Source organism: Cryphonectria parasitica (genome assembly GCF_011745365.1).
Source record: "Cryphonectria parasitica EP155 unplaced genomic scaffold M406scaffold_8, whole genome shotgun sequence".
In the NCBI taxonomy this organism is placed as follows: domain Eukaryota; kingdom Fungi; phylum Ascomycota; class Sordariomycetes; order Diaporthales; family Cryphonectriaceae; genus Cryphonectria; species Cryphonectria parasitica.
The window spans coordinates 1368323-1384988 of NW_024468916.1; the positions used below are offsets into that span (position 1 = coordinate 1368323).

General features: G+C 53.6%; 5 protein-coding genes across 5 annotated transcripts; 1 reads left to right on the forward strand and 4 right to left on the reverse strand.

Annotated features, from left to right (window-relative positions):
- Window positions 1-10: 10 nt before the first annotated feature.
- On the reverse strand, window positions 11-826 carry M406DRAFT_342302 (NAD(P)-binding protein; the record flags this gene model as incomplete). Its single annotated transcript, XM_040921758.1, has 1 exon — window positions 11-826. One exon carries the CDS (start codon window positions 824-826, stop codon window positions 11-13), a length of 816 nt encoding a protein of 271 aa, XP_040772507.1.
- Window positions 827-1554: 728 nt separating this feature from the next.
- On the reverse strand, window positions 1555-3731 carry M406DRAFT_227281 (uncharacterized protein; the record flags this gene model as incomplete). The annotated part of the gene is made up of 3 exons (XM_040915766.1): window positions 1555-3160; window positions 3200-3362; window positions 3524-3731. Coding segments are annotated over 3 exons (1977 nt in total), but the record flags the coding sequence as incomplete, so codon positions are not given.
- A 4084-nt stretch (window positions 3732-7815) lies between these two features.
- M406DRAFT_342304 (MFS general substrate transporter) lies at window positions 7816-10687 on the reverse strand (the record flags this gene model as incomplete). Its single annotated transcript, XM_040921759.1, has 6 exons — window positions 7816-7929; window positions 8018-8067; window positions 8329-8398; window positions 8698-8733; window positions 9301-9812; window positions 9925-10687. 6 exons carry the CDS (start codon window positions 10685-10687, stop codon window positions 7816-7818), a joined length of 1545 nt encoding a protein of 514 aa, XP_040772509.1.
- A 2134-nt stretch (window positions 10688-12821) lies between these two features.
- Window positions 12822-14195, reverse strand: M406DRAFT_74482 (uncharacterized protein; the record flags this gene model as incomplete). The annotated part of the gene is made up of 3 exons (XM_040925738.1): window positions 12822-12941; window positions 13031-14046; window positions 14138-14195. The coding sequence occupies 3 exons, from the start codon at window positions 14193-14195 to the stop codon at window positions 12822-12824; spliced, it is 1194 nt and encodes a 397-aa protein (XP_040772510.1).
- Window positions 14196-16347: 2152 nt separating this feature from the next.
- Window positions 16348-16584, forward strand: M406DRAFT_64745 (uncharacterized protein; the record flags this gene model as incomplete). The annotated part of the gene is made up of 1 exon (XM_040924893.1): window positions 16348-16584. One exon carries the CDS (start codon window positions 16348-16350, stop codon window positions 16582-16584), a length of 237 nt encoding a protein of 78 aa, XP_040772511.1.
- Window positions 16585-16666: the final 82 nt, after the last annotated feature.

A 16666-nucleotide genomic window follows, 5' to 3' on the forward strand; every position in this document is an offset into this window, starting at 1 on the left:
CTCCCCTCCCTCACCGAGGCACCATCCCCCCATCCACAGCCCAAACCTTATTACTCACATACCCATTCGTAATCATAACCACAACCACCTCAGCCACCTCCTCGGCCTTCCCAAGCCGGCCCACAGGGATTTTTTTCCGCAGCTCCTCCTCCCCGCCCGGCAGCATCGCCGTCCCCGCCACCAGCGCCGGCGCCACCGCATTAAACGTCACCCCGCGCCCGGCATAAGACCCGGCCAGGGAGTGCATCATCCCGTGCAGCGCGGCCTTGGAGCTCGCATAGTGCGGGCCCACGACGCCCCCCGTCAGCGCCGCCACGCTCGACGTATAGATGACCCGCCCGAACCCGCCCGCCGCCATCCCCGGCGCCGCCAGCCGCGTCAGCTCGTACGTCGCCAGCGTGTTGACCCGCCACGTCTGCTCAAACGCCGCGCCGTCCACCGCCTCCAGCGAGCCTGCCTCGGGCCCCGCGAGCCCCAGGTGCGTTCCTGCGTTGGCGAAGAGCACGTTGATCGGGCTGGAGCTGTTACTACTGCTGCTGCTGCTGCTGCTGCTGTCTGTGCCGGCGGCGGCCTCAGCGGCCTGGTGGTATAGAGTGTGGGCGGCTTCTGTGGAGGCGAGGTCGGCCTGGAGCCAGACGACGCGGATGGTGGGGTCCAGGGCGTGGATCTGCTCGGTGAGGGATCGTGTGCGACTGCTGTCCGAGTTGTAGTGCAGGATGAGTGTCTTTACTTTATAGGGCGGGACGAGGGGTTGGGCGAGTCGGAGGGCGGTGGCTCTGCCGATGCCGCCGCTGGCACCTGTGATGAGGACAGTCAGGGCGTCCATGCTCCAATTTAAATGGCGGACAAGGGCCCTTTTTTCTGTTGTGATACAAGGGAATGATTGTGATGAGAGATGTTGATTAAGGTTGAGGGTTGAGGGTTGAGGGTTGAGGTTGGAAGGTACTATCAATATTTGGTTGCGTCATATATCCTCAAAGCTGGAATGCAACCTTCACGCATGTGAGAAGCGGTTCTCTCCACAACCCATTGGTGCAAGCCAGTGCTTCTTTCCAATTTGTCTTAGTTGCCTAGAAACTAATAGGGAATGTCAAGGCAAAAGAGAAGAAAAGAAAGAAAAAAAAGAAACAAAACAAAACGGGTATAGAACCATGTATACTATATGAACAATCAAAAACCGTTCTCGGCATGGACTCGTGAACCCAAGAAATCTCCTCGCATCCAATACCCGTCTCCCTTACTCCGGGCCGCCTGGTCCAAAAAAAACAGGCCCAAAATGATCTCTCGATGCCCTGCCCCGCCGCCCTGTGCCAATCTGTAACCCAGCCAGATCCCCGTTTGTTTAAGAATATAAACCGAGAACGCGTGCACCGGCACTGTTTTCACCTCTCATACCGCCAGACCGTGAGGTTGTTGATCAGGATAATAGCAAGGTAGAAACTATCTGCATGTTAATATCGTCGCTTTGTCTTGTCTGGGGTAATATGGTTGTTTTGGTGTTCGTGTTGGTGGTTTGGTGGTGGCGTGGGAAGAGAGGGGGTAAAGAAAAGAGAAACTCACATTGATAACGATCATCATCGGCATGTCAAAGGTGTCCCGGCGCACAACCCAGCAGTAGGTACACTCCAGCTTGCCGCCCTTGGCAATTCTGGAGATGCCATGCTCGCCGTCGATTCTGGCGACCCTGTTGCTCAGGAACATGGTGCGTGGGTCCTTGGGGAGCGACTCGTGGACGCTCGAAGTGCTTGTCCCGTCAGCAGCGGCTGAAGTCTCGCGTGTTCGATACTTGAGCAGACGACACTTTCTTGTGACACTACTCCTGCTGTCGCTGAAGGCGAGATGGGCAAAGTCTTCGTAGAATTGGACCACGTCGTCATCATCCATGAGCTCCGCAATGAACAACGGGTTTCGCTCCGTGTCCGAGCTGGTGCCCTTCTCGGTCTGGCTGTTGAGGCTGTTGAGTTTTGGTGTCGTCAGGACCTCGGTGGCGGCACCTGAGGCTGTTGTGCTACCGCCGGTATTGTCATTCCTATTGGGCGCCTCCCCAAGGAGGACCTCTTTCGGCCATCCGGTCAGCGCTGTGAATTCTTTATTCACGGCAGCAATCTCGCCGGTCCGCCGACAGACAAGAGTGGGGCTGGACCCGTGGTCCATGAAGTCCTCGTACTCGAACATTGTACGCTGGAAGCACTTCTCCATGAAGACCAGGTCCGGCCGGCTCAATGTGCGCGTACACGACAGCAGGGCCGGGCGCACGCTCCCCAAGGCGCGGGCGACGCGCATCAGTTTGTCGCCGCTCGTGCGAAACCGTCTCTGCAGGAAGGCGATGAGACGGTGGTAGCCCTGTACATATTGGAAAGGCTCCTTGACGTTCTCGTAGATACCAGAAGCATCCCGATGGCGTTTGCCGAGAAGAGACTGCGGAAATGTTTTGGGAATACTTGGTTTCTGTCTCGGACGATTCGGAGGCCCGAGGACTCGAGGTTCGGAGTTGTCAAAGGGCGTTGCCGTCTGTGAGCCGTCGAATCCGATGTTCTGGTTTGCGGGGCTCTCGTGATCGGTACTGGGACTTTGCTGGTTGTTTGGGCCTGTCGCGATGGCGTAAGCATGAGGGAGACCGTGTTGGAGGTTGCCTTGGGTGTATAAGGGATTGCCGGATTGATCGATGGAGAGGATGTCGCCAATCAAACCGCCGTCAAACTGACCCATACCATTACCGAATGCTCCGGCCGCGAAGTTGGCCTCGCCAGCACCTTGTTGAGAGAACGAGGCATCTCGTGGTGGCGTGTCGGCTGCGCCAGATGACATGTGGTTCAGCATGCCGAACTCCATGGCACCGTACTGACTGCCAAAGTTCAGTCCCTCGAGGTTGAAGTTGTACAAGGCAGGATTACCAGGATCGAAGAACGCAGGGCTCATGCCTGGTAATTCTCCTGACACCTGAGGGACGGTGAGGCCACTCATCGGAGGGGCATTCTGGAAGGTGGGCGAGGCAGGTGACTGCTGGCCGGGAAACGTCATCCCCTCGGATATGGAACCCAAGGCGCTCTGAGGTGAAAAGAGCGGGTATGTACTCGAGGCATTTGTTGGTGAGAAGAAGGTGCCGACATTGGAAGACGCTTCAGAGCCTGTACTGGACGGGTGGCGTTGCTGTTGCACGCTGCCGCCGCCGTTATTGTTGCTGTTGTTATTGGACGACCGATTCTGTGAAGTGTTGGTGTTGGCGTTGTAGTTGGGACCCAAGACGGGCCCCAAGGCTTCCGGCGGCGCATCGTGAAGATATTTAGCCTTCTTGCGGACTCCATCTTGGCAATGCTCTGCGAGACCTCGCTTGATGCACCTCTGACATGGCCGCTCATCGCCTGCAGAGCGTATTAGTCTCGTACAATATCGGGACGTGTGAAAGGGGGGGGGGGGGGCTCTTGAAGACATGTTTTCCTCTTCGAGCCATAAAGCGTCTGGAACGAGGGGTAATCTCAGGGCTAAATCTGTATCATAGAAAAGATCAAATGTCATGGCATACCGCAAGTCAAGTGTGCCCTCTGGCAGGCGAAGCATGCCCTACGGGCCTTCTTCCTCCTTGGGCGCATAGGGTCCTTGGGGTCATACTTCTTCTTGCCCTCGCCGTCAGCACCACGCTCTCTTTTGATAGTATGGTCGGGCATCTTGTCGTCGTCCTGAACTGAGGCGTCGTTGTCGTTATCGTCGTACTCAGGCTCGTTCTCAGACATAGCATCTGAGACCTCACCCCCGTTGGAATCGACCTCGTCTGGCATTGTGTACCAGCCAACATATATATATATATATATATATATGTATATATATATATATATGTGTGTGTGTGTGTGTGTGTATGTGTATGTGTATGTGTGTGTGTGTTGGTGTGTGTGCGTATGTGCGTATGTGCGTGCGCGTGTGTGCAGACGTGGATGGGTATGAATGGGCCGAGGTGGGTGCTCGTAATGACGGCACGGCAATGCAAGTCCACCGACCTCCCCCTTTTGCGAAACCAGACACAGTCTACTTGTCCAAGTTGTATCAGGTCGTCTTCTAGGATAGGGCAGGATGTGCTCGACTCCTGCAGTAATGCCTTAGTAGTTGTACCACGCCAGGGATCAGCTGCGGCCGCAGAGAGAGCGGGCGCTATCGCAGGACCTGACCTTGCAGTAGCCTCTTTTTTCTCTCCCGCTCTTTCTCTCTTCTCGCTCCCTCCTTTTGTCTCCTTGTCTTCTGCTTTCACTTGCAGGTATTGTAGATGTACCCAGTATTATATGGTACGTACAGAGGGATCGTCGGCACGTTGACGGCGATATGTCGCAACCCCAGGAGGAGGTGGGGGTCCCAGTTTTGTTCTGCCCTTGCGAGGGAACCTTGTTCTCCTGCTGTGGAATGTGAACATGTAGAGCGCGACTCCCTCTGTGCGCATCCGCAATATGGGGAGTGGGCCGTTTCCGGGGCTTCTCGAAAGAACCTGAGGGCCTCTTGCCTATCACGGCGTGGAAAAGCTGAAGCGCCAGGCGGGCCAGATGCACAAGGACAGCGCAGGCACTCGTATTCTCCGCGAGCCACTATCGCGACTAGGGCTGGCTCTCCAATGGGCTCACCGGTTGGTAAAAAGAGGCGTTCCTGTGTCACCGCTCACCGTGTTCGCGCACTGGAGGGTTGGGGGGGGGGTGGCGGGGGGGTCGGTCGACACGGTAGGGGTGCAGACGAACAAGGAGCCAGACAGGAGAACCGTCCGTTTCGATGTGTCTGGGGTTGCCTTGGAGCCGTGATCGCGGTCGGCGGTCTCGTAACGGTCGTCGCAGTCGCCTCACAGTCGTAGTCGCAGTCGCAGCTGTGCTGAGAGTTGGTGATTTGCGACTAGCCACAGGAAAGCAGGCACAGGCTGCGCAGGGTGGGGCACACGGCAGGTACACAGGCGCAGCCGTGCAGGATGCCGCTGTTACTTCTGCTGATCTTGGCAGTACAGGATTGGGACGAGACGTGGTCGACGAGGAGGAGGTTGGTGGTGTGAGGCGTACGATGATGTCGATATAGGAGGGGAGGGGAGGGTCTCTCCTGCAGTAACCCGTCGAACTGTAGTTGGGCAGGGTTGCATATGGCAGCAAGCTCAGGGCATCATAAGTGCCAAGAAGATCAGAGTCTATTGGTCGGCACCTTTGTTCCCAAGTTCAGAAGGAGTCGGAGGGCCGATGTCGACGTCGAGGGCGATGTCGCTCGCGGCAGGTGCAATACGAGCTAGTCCAGGTCCTCGCTTGCCCAAGACATTTTCCAATATCGCACGTGGTTCCAATTGATCCCTTCTCTTTCTCTCTGGCCCGTCTCTCAATCCATGATCTGTGAGGTGATGGGTGATCTGCGCCAGATCTTTGCTTGTCTCCTCGGGTTGTCGTTTGTGGGTTGTAGTGGTGGTGCGGCGTCGTAGCCTCGGCCAGAATGGGAGGAGGAGTTGTTGGAGAACTGCTACACCACTGTACAGTTTGCGACCGATTTTCTTCAGCTGCCAGGGGTGTGTGGGGGGAGGGAGGAGAGTAACAAAAGTCGCTCGCCCGGATACTGGGAATTTTGGGCGGCGGGTCCCCCCGCTGTCCATTCCGCACTGAGGAGTGGAGAAATAGACCTTCAGCAGGCTGAGAGGGCAGGAGGGGCACCGAGGTGTGGGGGGGGGGGGGGTTGTTGCTCTGTTCTGCGCTAAAACAAAAGCCCCAGCCCAAGGCAAGGGCCATGACAGGGGTGTGGGGAGGTCTTGCTTTGAGAGCTAGCTCTGAAGTACCCTTTCCCCAGAGCCTTTAAACTAATGCAGCATTTCAATGTTTCTCGTCCCGTCCTGCACTCTTTGCATACACAGCCGCTGCAACCAAACACGAGGTCCAAGTCACTGGGACGTCTCTCATCGATCACCCTCCCTTTTCCCTCCTCCACAACATCGTCATCAGAAGGGCCGGAATGACAGACAATATTATGCAGGAGAGCTCGGTGGCGTCTCGCCGTCCTACACTGAGGTGCTATCCTTATTCGTTTATGGGATCCTGGGGCTGATGCAAATTTTGACTTGTCCTTGATTATCTGAATACTTGTCGTGTACTTTGCAACCTGCACGGTCATGGTGCTGCACAGTACCCTGGATGCAATGGTAGGGTATCGGTCCCGAGCTCACCTGTGTACCCCTCTTCTATGCTCTTACCCTGAGGTTTATCAGCGGGTTGTGTTTTTCCCACGCAAGCCACGGCTGCTTCAAAGCTGGACGAAGGGCACCAACCAACCTCTCCCATCCTTGTCCTATCTATAGAATTCTTGCATCCTGACAGATACTACTACTACAACTACTACTACTACTACTATATAGTACGTGGGTTAGGTAGCATGTTGTCTACAGCTGTGTCCACTAAGAGAACCCGCACAGGATCCATGATGCCTTCTCTCCTGGACTGCAACGCCCTCTCACGCTTCGAACGAGGTTTCATGACCACTAACGGCCAAGGCTGAAAAGAAAGTCTCATCATCCCGGAAATTCAGCAGCCTATGTGCCTGTGTCAGCACCCAATTCCGTCACCACCCATCCCCGCCCCCCCCCTCCCACCTCCTCTTACACCCTGTAGCCGCTCAGTGCCGCCTCATCTGGATCATGCAAGGAGCCTCACACAACATGTCAATAGATCACGGAGACCGGCATAGGTTGCCACTCGAGAAAGCAAGGATTGCAACACACAAGCTGCCCAACCCATGATTCAGGTTGACTACTCTCTACCACCCTCCATGATTCCCTCATCCCGTCCCTTGCCTGCCCTACCCACCGACCAACCAGCCCACTGCGTCTAAGCATACTATTGCCCTCTGCGCACTATTCCCGAATAGATGTTGCAATCCAGCCTGCCATTCACAGCTCAAAAGAGTGCAGCACAGCGAGCGGGACCTCGTATCCACCGGCCACCAGTAAAAGAAGAGGGGTGGTGGGGTGGGCGGTCTCCCTGAAACGGCAGGAGATCTGGGCAACGCACGTGGACGGAGGTGGAGGGAGATGACGCCTCACTTGCATCCCGTACGGTAAGGAGATCCGAACCAAGATAGAGGAGGGAGGCATCCCTCGTCCATTCGCAGGTGTCCTTTTCTAAGGGGGATGGGGGGACCGTGCTTGTCGGAGAGAATGTCCAAGGCAGGGTCGGCGGCAGATCGATCATGTCGCGGGTGACCGGATTCACTTGTCATTTGCTTCTTCCTTCTTTCTTGTCCTTTCCCCAGGAACGCTCTCAGACTAGAAAGAGAGACAGATGGGGGGCTTGTGATCCCTCTCTTCCCGGCTACACGACAGGGCAAATGCATGCATGTCTCTCTTCTCAGGACAATGTGCCAGAAAAGAGTAGCCAAAGGACGCTAGGAGGTCGTGACCAAAAACTGGTTTCCACTTGGAGAGGACTTCTCATGATGTTCGTCATCGCTGACTCGAGGGCGCCAAGCCCAGACGGCCGGAAAGACGGTCACGTAGAGCAGTACTGCTACGCATTGTGTCCACTTCTCGACATCCTCTTTATTAGCCATGCTATGGATGTGTGGGTGTGTGTGGGGGTGGGTGTGTGTGTGTGTATGTGTGTTGTGCCCCCCCCCCCCCCTCCGAGGTGAGAAGAGTATTGTCGAGGAACCCAACTGCTCGAGGCAGTTGAATACTCTTGATAATAACAGTAGTATTGAAAACTGTTTTGTGAGAGGGTATCTATCTTAAAACATCGCTCATGTAGCTCTTGACCATGCATGGAATATCCCACCCGAAAGCACACACGATACACTCATGTCTCAAGAGATAGCCCTTGGATTAATTTACGCGGCCGTCGCCATCCGCGAATGAGCGCGGATCCTCTTGCCAAACTTGAAGAAGAGCACAGGGAACGGCAACATGGCCGCCGTCAGGAAGGCCAGCAGGGAAGTCGCCCACTAGTTTTACCAACGTATCATTGTGTCAGCAGAACATTGCGCACGGTTTCCCTGCTGATATGGACGGATTGGGGGTTTATTCACTCACCTGGTCGCCCAGTTTTTCGTACATTTGCGTGCCGAACAAGGGGAACGCAGCTAGTAAGGCAAAGATCGTCAGCTGGATGTGTTTCATTGCAGGGAGAGAGGGGGAGAAAAGGGAGGGGGAACAGAAAAGAGATGAGGAAGATGTCGTCTGTTGACTGGACGGCCGCCGCCTTCCCGTGCCCAGCTGAACGGGACACGAGTCAAGGCAACCCCGTGCCGCAGAGCACGTAGCGTGGGCCTGCAGGGGAGAAGATCAAAATATAAAAATAAATCGGATGTGAGAGAAAATGAAGCGTATTGGTAAAAACTGACCTGCAAATAGACACCTCGTGAATGCATTAGCGGCCAGACTGCTAGCGGCATACACAGGGTACGTCTCGACCTGAATGGTATGTTAGCAAAGAAGTAGGCAAAAAGAAAACTCGTACTCGGGCCAATAGATTTCAGCTGCGCTCTCCCGGGATGAAGCCTTTTTGGTAGTTGGGCATTGTTCCACGATGTTGTTATGTGGAGCCTCAACAGCAGTGTGCAGAAACACATACACATACACATACACAGAGAGGTTTCTCTGGTGAGGCTGGATCGGGGTTGCACAGGGACGTGTGGGCCGCAGCAGTAGTAGATTGAGATAGATGATGGGGTGAAAAAGATGGAAGTAAGTGGACAAGGAGAAGGACTTACCAGGTATGTGAACGTGCCGGAGAAACTCAGGATCACCTGTAAGACAAGAAACAAGGCCAGTCAACTGCAGTGTCCCGGATAGTATCATATGCAACGTGCGAGATCTTCAAAGACAGACAGAGAGAGGGAAGGGTTGGGGGGGGGGGGGGGGAGGCAGGCAGGCGATGAGACAAGTCTCATGTGGAGGAGAATAATGCGACCATACTGGGTCCGCCCTGGTCGAACTTATTGCTGTCTGCTGAAGGATGGGTCTGCTTTGTGTCAAGGTCGCACTGCTTTTTTTTTTTTTTTTGTGACACTAGGAACATGAGGCGACCGAGGCGGACGGTGATTCACTGAAAGGGGAGGGGAAGGCATCATGTTAGAGAGAGAAAGAGAGAAGTGCTCTCGAGTGTGCACAGGGACGAAAGGGCCAGTCCAGTCCAGTCCTATCCTGTCCATGAGCCAAGGCGATCGGGAGTTGGATGCAAGCATTGCCAGTCGCTGAAAACCTCGTCGCTCTGTCGCTCCCAGCCTCTTTCTCTCTTTCTCTCTCTCACCTTCTTGCCAATGTCACAGGGTCTGAAAAAGGAGAGAGGAGGAGGAAAGCAACACAGCACTTACCCCTAGTCCAAATATACCAGATCCAATAATCGGCAAGATCCAGTGTAGCCAAGAAAATGTCGTCCATGCAAACCAAAATAGTCCCACTGTCACAAACACAGAGCCAACAATGACAGCCGGCAGCCTAAACTCGGGCTCGATCTTGCCGCCGTTCCTCTCGACGAGCCTCCTACGGACGTCCATCCAGAGGCCGCTCGTCAGCGAAGCTATGAGCATGCCAAACAGCATACCCAGGAAGGTCAGACCCGTCTGCCAGAGGTTGAAGCCAAAGGCTCCCTCGAAGACGAAGGGGAAAGCGCCGAAGAACAGGTACAGGATCCCGAGGAGGATGGCCGAGTAAAGGTCGAGGATCAGTGCCATGGGCTCGAAAATGAGGATCTGGAAGGGCCGGAGGAGGGAGTAACCCACGGTGCGAATCATGGACTTGTTGGACTTCTCGATGGGAGCCTTCCAGCGGTCATCGCCGGTTTCTTTGCGGATGTGCATGGCCTTCTTTCGCAGGATAACCGGATCTGTGTGTTGATGGGATGGTTGAATTAGCCAAAGCCGGTCCACAGACACCTCCTCATGAGCTCAGAGGGTATTTGAAAAGAAAGAAAAAAGAGAAAGAAGAAGAAAACTTACGGTACGTCTCTGGCACGAAGAAGAAGATGGCCAGGAACATGCAAGACGCCCAGATGATCATAACATAGTGCGTCCACCGCCAGTTCACATTCGAGTTGATGAAACCACCCATCAAAGGCCCGACACAAGGGCCTAGGAACGGCGCAGCGGTGAATAACGTCAAGGGGTGATGCATCTTGTCCGGGGCGAACAGATCGCTGACGGTGCCGCCGCTCACGCTGAGAAAGGCGCTCCCCGACAGGCCCTGGAAGAAGCGGGCGATGATGACGGTTTGGATATTCCTCGACACGGCGCACGGGATGATCCAGATGGTGAAGACGGCAAAGGCGGCCAGGTAGATAGGCCGCCGCCCGTAGAACTCAGAGAGGGGACTCCACATGGGTCCCAGGGCGATGCCCAGCACGAACGTCGACAGGCCCAGCGTGGCCACGATGTGGCTGCAGCCGAACTCCGCATCCATCTGGGTGTATGTCGGCGTGTAGATGGACGAGGCGCAGGTCACGCAGAAGCTCCCTGCGGACGCGAGCGTCACGATCATCCACTTGCGCGGCGTGCCTCTGTTGCGCGGGTTCCATGGGTCGGCAGTGCCGCCCTCGAAGGTGACCTCGAACTCGTCCCTCTCCTTCTTGTTCCTCTTCTCCCGCTGAGCCTCTGGATCCGAGGAGGAGGATGCGCCCTCCTCGTCATCCTCCTCGTCTTCCGCATCGTTGACATCGTCGCACCCGTAGCCGTTCTGAGAACGCATCTGTGACAGAGACCGCATGGACCTCGAAGACCTTTTGGAACGGATGCGTGCGATTGAGTCTGTCGGGTTGGAGGCTGCTGTGGCAACCCGAATGGATTCGTACTGGGCCTCCTCGTCCTGCCCATCCTGCTGCTGCTTCTGCTGGTTCAATCCCTCGCTCTCCATTGTGACCCCTATCCCTTCTGTTGAGCTGCTGTCATCGGTTGCCTTCTCACGGGCAGTCGAGGACGTGTTGTGTCGGTCCGGGCTTACACGCTCAGCGGCCATCCGAGCGTCCTCCTTCTCGTCAGACATTCCGTAGTCTGTCTCACCTAAGACCACTATAAGGGGGAAAGACGGTGAGATCGGACAGAATGTAGAGTCTCCTAGTCAGTGAGCAGAATTGTATGTTGATATTCAAGTCTTTAAACCCCAAATTGCCGCTGAAACCCGCGCAATTATGACCACTCAGTAATCAAACCACCTGGGATGATAAGTGAGATGAGTGTGGCAGTCAACCTCCTCCTATTTGCGGGTGTGATATTGGTGGGACTGGGAGAAGAAGAAAAGTCGTCAAAGGACGATGAAATCAGTGTGCCAGTGGGAAAGAATGCGTCTTGCATGCAATGTGAAAGTGCACCAATTACAACGAATTGCTCAAAGGCTGGCAAGAACTGCCGACACTTTGTTTCTTTTCAGGAGAATTGACACCACAAAGTTTTTGATATATATCGGGTGGGGGGTTTTTCTTCTTCTTGGTGGTGGTTTTTCATTTAATTTCTCCTCCGGCTTTGTTCGATGATAAGGCCGAGCCCTGCGGATCCTTTCAAAAAGAACCGTTCCGGAACAGGGCCATCGTGGTGGCGGAACCAACGAGACCCACGGAAATAATTATTACCAAGAAAGAGGGGCACTTTTTTTGCAGGTATGGCCTGCTGGTTCCTAGCAGGGATTACTGTCGCCCCAACCCGCGCCCGCGAGGAAGAGCGGGTCCTCACGGGATTGGTGGGGATCAAATCTGAATTCGTCAGCAACCTGCAGAATGCAGGACAACTCTGTCCCTGCTAAGATAGATCATTTACGTCTTTTTTTTGGGTTTTTTTTTTGTGGTGACTGTGCAAGCTTTGCGGGGGAAAGAAGTGCCAAAGAGTGGGGAGAGGAGGGTGTTATGGCAGCCATCAGTGTAGTGTTCCTGGCTAAAAGGACGGTGTATGCTGTACTGCTGTCATGTTGGATTAGTGAGGATGTCAACCGCGAGCGAAAGCGCGAATGGGCCCTGGAACCCTGCTGAGGTTCAAACCTTGACCCACGCCCCTCCTCGCCTGCGGAGGTTTCTACCAAAGTCCAGCGGAAGAGATCCGGGGTTTAGTATCCTCCGCTGCTTGTGACGGAGTTGTGTGGGCAACGATATCATCAACCCAGGCACCATAGATTCTTCTAAAAGCCTGTTCACATTAAGAAGAATCTATCTCCACCACAAGAAGGACAGATGCCCGCATTTTTTAAATAAATAAAAACCCCTGCTGAGACACCGTTCTCCTGTCGGATTTTGTCAAGACGGCACCGGCCCTGTTGTTGTAAAATATGTACGCTGGCCCGGAGCATTAGTAATGCTACGAGCTCTCCCCTCATGTCATTTTTCGCAAGAGCCGCTGTTCTCTCCAAGACCGTCTCAACGGCCGATCCATATGTTGCAGTGGATGGCACTTATACAAAAGGGCACCTTCACAAGCACATGCACATGCAAAGTCCAAACAGGGAAGACCATTCTGCCCACCACCAGCAAGGACTTCTCAGATACCCCCAGCTATAACAAAAAATCAAATCTGTATTGCGTACTCATCCCTCAAAAAAAAAAAAAAAAAAAAAAAAAAAAAAAAAATTTGGAAAGAGGAAGAGGTTTGAAAGCATTCAACCCATCCAATCTGGTGCACCGTCTTGAACAGCTCGTCCCAGGCAGCACAATGTGCCTGCAAGTCACAAGAGTCTTCCTATGCTACCATCACGAATCTGGCCCTCCCAAAAATCCCTTGCATCATCCTCTAACCATTGTTCACCGCGGCGAATGTCCTCCCTGTACTGACGAGAGCCACTCACCACCACACTGTGCGTATGACATTGCGCAGGACTAAGCAGATGCCCCCATCAGCTGCTTCGCTCACTCATCCTCCCACTAGATCGGTCGAAGGTTCATGGCACTCCGAAAGCCCTGCTCCAAGTCGATTGGCTCGGGTGGGTGGCCTCTGTAGAGCTGCTTCACAAAAGTGCCCCGGGTGTAGCTGAGAAACGTGACCTGTTATTTAGAGGTGTGAAGTCACAGTTAGCAAGTTCATCCCAAGGGGGTGGAAGGATGCAGGGGAGGGAAGCAAATTTTGCTCGTACCGCTCGCCATACAGGGAAATACTTGTTGCTGGTGTCCACACGCTGGGAGAGGAAGTGAGTCTGACAGCCCTTGGGAAGGCCATAGGCCTCATTGAGCCATTTACGGGGCTCCTGGAGGGCGCGCGTGAAGAAGACACCGGTCTCTCGCATGCCATGGATCGTCTTCTGGGTGTGTTTGCCGAGCTTGCCCCTTCCGTCTGAGTGAGATATGACAATCTCACAAGTCTTGATGCCCTTCTTGAAGCGCTGCAGGAGGGCATGAGCGGTGAGCTCGGGGTGACCCCTGAGCCGCCGGGACTTGATGTGAGGAAGGTTGACGTTGCGCAGGTGTTTGACATTGTTCAAGATGATAGGAGGGATCGCATCCACGAATTCGTCCAGGTAGCAGACGCCGCTCTTGCCCTGGCAGGTTAGGGTGACCCCCTGCCAGTACGAGGGCAGGGCGTCGTTGTGTATGGCGCGGCACGTGGCCAGCAAATTGTAGACGCCGTCATGGTGGACCGTGTTGAGGATCCTGGGCTTGCTCGTCTTGTCGCGTCCACGGTAGTGGAAGTCCTCAACCTCGAGTGTGACATGGGGGTTCACGAAGAGGTAGCCATAGATTTGGAGGCGGAGCTCGGCAGGAATCCAATTGAACAAGCCAGCGTTGCACTCAGTGGCCCTGACTTTGGACGTCAGGGGGCAGTCGGCAGGATCCTCAGTGATGATGGCAGGAGAGCCGTATTCATCGATGGATTTGACTTGGACATCAGCGGCAGCAGCGTCGCTGGCATGAACGTGTTGGCGGAACGTAGCGTAAAGAGCTGTGGGAGAAGTGTCCAAGTGACAACGAACGGTGTTGTTAACAGCATCAAAGCCACCGCCGATACTGGGGAGCTTGTATTGCTTGGGACGATTGCCACCCTCCGTCACAGTGCAGTCGACCAAATCCATGATGATGTCTGGATCAGAGACAGTTAGGCACATTTTGAAAAAAGTGTTGGCCAGGTCACTGTCACCAGTAGCTTGCTGGTGGTCTGTAGTTTGATAGTTAGCTTCCTTGTTGGCTGATCGATTAGATGTCCAATTTGACGAGGGAAAACACTCTTGATGTGGATAGTGACATACCAGGCAGCTTGAGCTTCTCAGACTGGCCAAGGGGTTTGATAATGCGTGTGCTCGACATCTTGAATCACTTCTTCCTCAGATTGGTATTCGTAGTAGAAGGAATGTCTCTTGTTAGTTCGTGGAAGGGGTACCGAGAGAAGGAGTATGTTTGTGTCGGTGAAGAGAAGGTTGACGGTCCCGTTGGTTTATAGCAGAGGAAGAAATCGATGATTGACTGGCGAGGCGGCAGGGCTACTTTCCCACCTGGTGATTCACAGCTCCGAGTGACTGTGAATCGATTTGACCCACCATGCGTCACTACTTACACATTTTCAGACTGCTACTTCAAGAGTGTATACATCTGAAAACAAATCTGGGACTTGAGCTCCTATTTACCTTTTCCCCATGTCGGGGACAAGCTGAACATTCACCTAACAGCCATCTTCAATTCTGGTTGTTTCATATCCTCTGATACATTCTAGTCCCCGATTCTGTATATTCATCACTTATAAGCCGATGTTTTCATCCTTTAAAAGTTCATCAGCAACTTGTCATTGCCTGCTCAGCTCTTAGCTACTGAACAGCTTTGTCGAGGCCGTTTGGGATTGTGCAGAATGGCCCATGGAAACTTACGACTAATCCATATTTTCTTGTTCTCGAAATGACCTAGGTAGCCTACTTTGCAAAAACGTGACCACCGTCAACCTCAGAATCCAATATCTCATCATAATCTTTCTGGTCTAGTAAAGTCGAATGGCTTTGTGAGCTGTTCATTCGTCTCTACTGGGCAGTGGAAAATCTTGCTTTACATAGAAGCTTGTTCTAATGCCTTGCAAGCTGAACATCATAGGATTCAAGTAATCAAACTTTTGTGTTGGGCCAAGACTGTCAAAGCACGGAGAGTAGCTTTATACAAAAGACTAAGTCAATAAAGTTCATGATGATGCTTATAATTGCAGTCATCAAAATCGAAGTGGCAGTGCAGTTGATCTCTACTTTTGGGAAACGTGTATTGTAGTTAGAAAATGAGGGGTTTTGTCACTAATTAGTCATGAATTATGAATTGGTATATTAAATTGCCTCTCTCTCTCTATGACCATGGTAGAACCAGTCGTCACCCAGCCAATGATCATCAAGCTCTATACAGAGTAAACTACTAACCTCTCGTATATGCATAAAGTCAAATGGAAGCTTGCGAACTTGATCTCACCGCTTAAAGGCCGTTTAACGGCGTCCACGCTCACCTGCAGGCCTAAGCAGCTGAGGCGGAACGTTGGGGGTGGGTGGTAACATGCCATGTCTGGTGTGCGGCGTCCGCCCCCAAAAGTGTAAGAAACGACCTTTCGTCGAAGGATCCATCTGCAGGTGCAAATGTACCTACTTTTTGTATCAAGGGATAGGGTGGCCCAGGCTGATGCGTCTTCCTCGGGAATGCAGTGTGAGTGACCGTTCCACAACTGCTGTTCAGCCCCCAACGTGCTATTCCTAGAGCAGGCACACCACAAGCGAAGTCCAGCCACACACGCACACTCACACACGATGTATTAATTATGGTAGCATTCTGCAACCCGTGTCCCGCCTCTCTTCTCCCTCTCATTTTTTTCCCTGACTTTCTTGAGGCCCGGCTCTTCCGCTTTGGCAGCCCCATCTTTTCTCACCCTAGCATCATCAGCTTATTCCATAGCTTTCCAGCCTTCCTGGCGTGATCAAAGAGGCTGCACGCAATGTCGAGACTCTTCACAGCGTCATACGATAACCTCAAAGGTGAAGACTGAATCCCGTCAACGCCGTACTGAGCGCTCCAGAAGGCGCTTGCAACGGAGCCAAAAGCAAAAAAAAAAATCCTCCGATTCGAAACCGAAAACTAGCATAAACCGCTAATATTGCTGTTTTGGACCGATATGAGTGTCATATACAATTGCATGCCGGCATTATCTGATCTCTTCGCGGGTGCATGGGAGAGATCTGTTTCCTGGGTTGTCAGCGTGCGAAAAGGCCGTCTGCATGTCCATGACAGGTCCACTACAAGGTCGTCTTCAACAGCCAGCGTGCAGTTCAAGCGGGCCAACACCAGCTCAGAGAGGGATCCCGGATCAAATGAGGAACGCCGCCTCCCGCAAGTTCCGGCTCGCAACTTCACAGCGGCACGTTCGTTCCTAGGACCCCGGATCCCGACACAGCCGCGGCGATTGCAGACTGTCCAGTCGAGGGACAGTTTCAAGTTGCCGGTCATGGGACATGATCAGGTCTACTACGGCCATTCAAAGAGAAGTGGTAATGTAGGACTGCATATGCGTGAAGACGACGAGTGGGCGCAAAGCTATCACCAGCAGTGGGCAATGGGGTACAGGCAACAGTGGACAGCCGGATATCAGGACCCGCTGAGGGATGGCTGGCATGACTTCGACTATCGCAGGCACATGAGAAGGGGGAGTCCACCAGGTACTCCAATAGGGCAGGCTTTTTGAGGCGTGGCCAAAGTTGTCTGGGATCAACGACATCCACAGGGCTGTGTTTCTTGTACTTGTCACAACTCATCGTCAGTGTTCT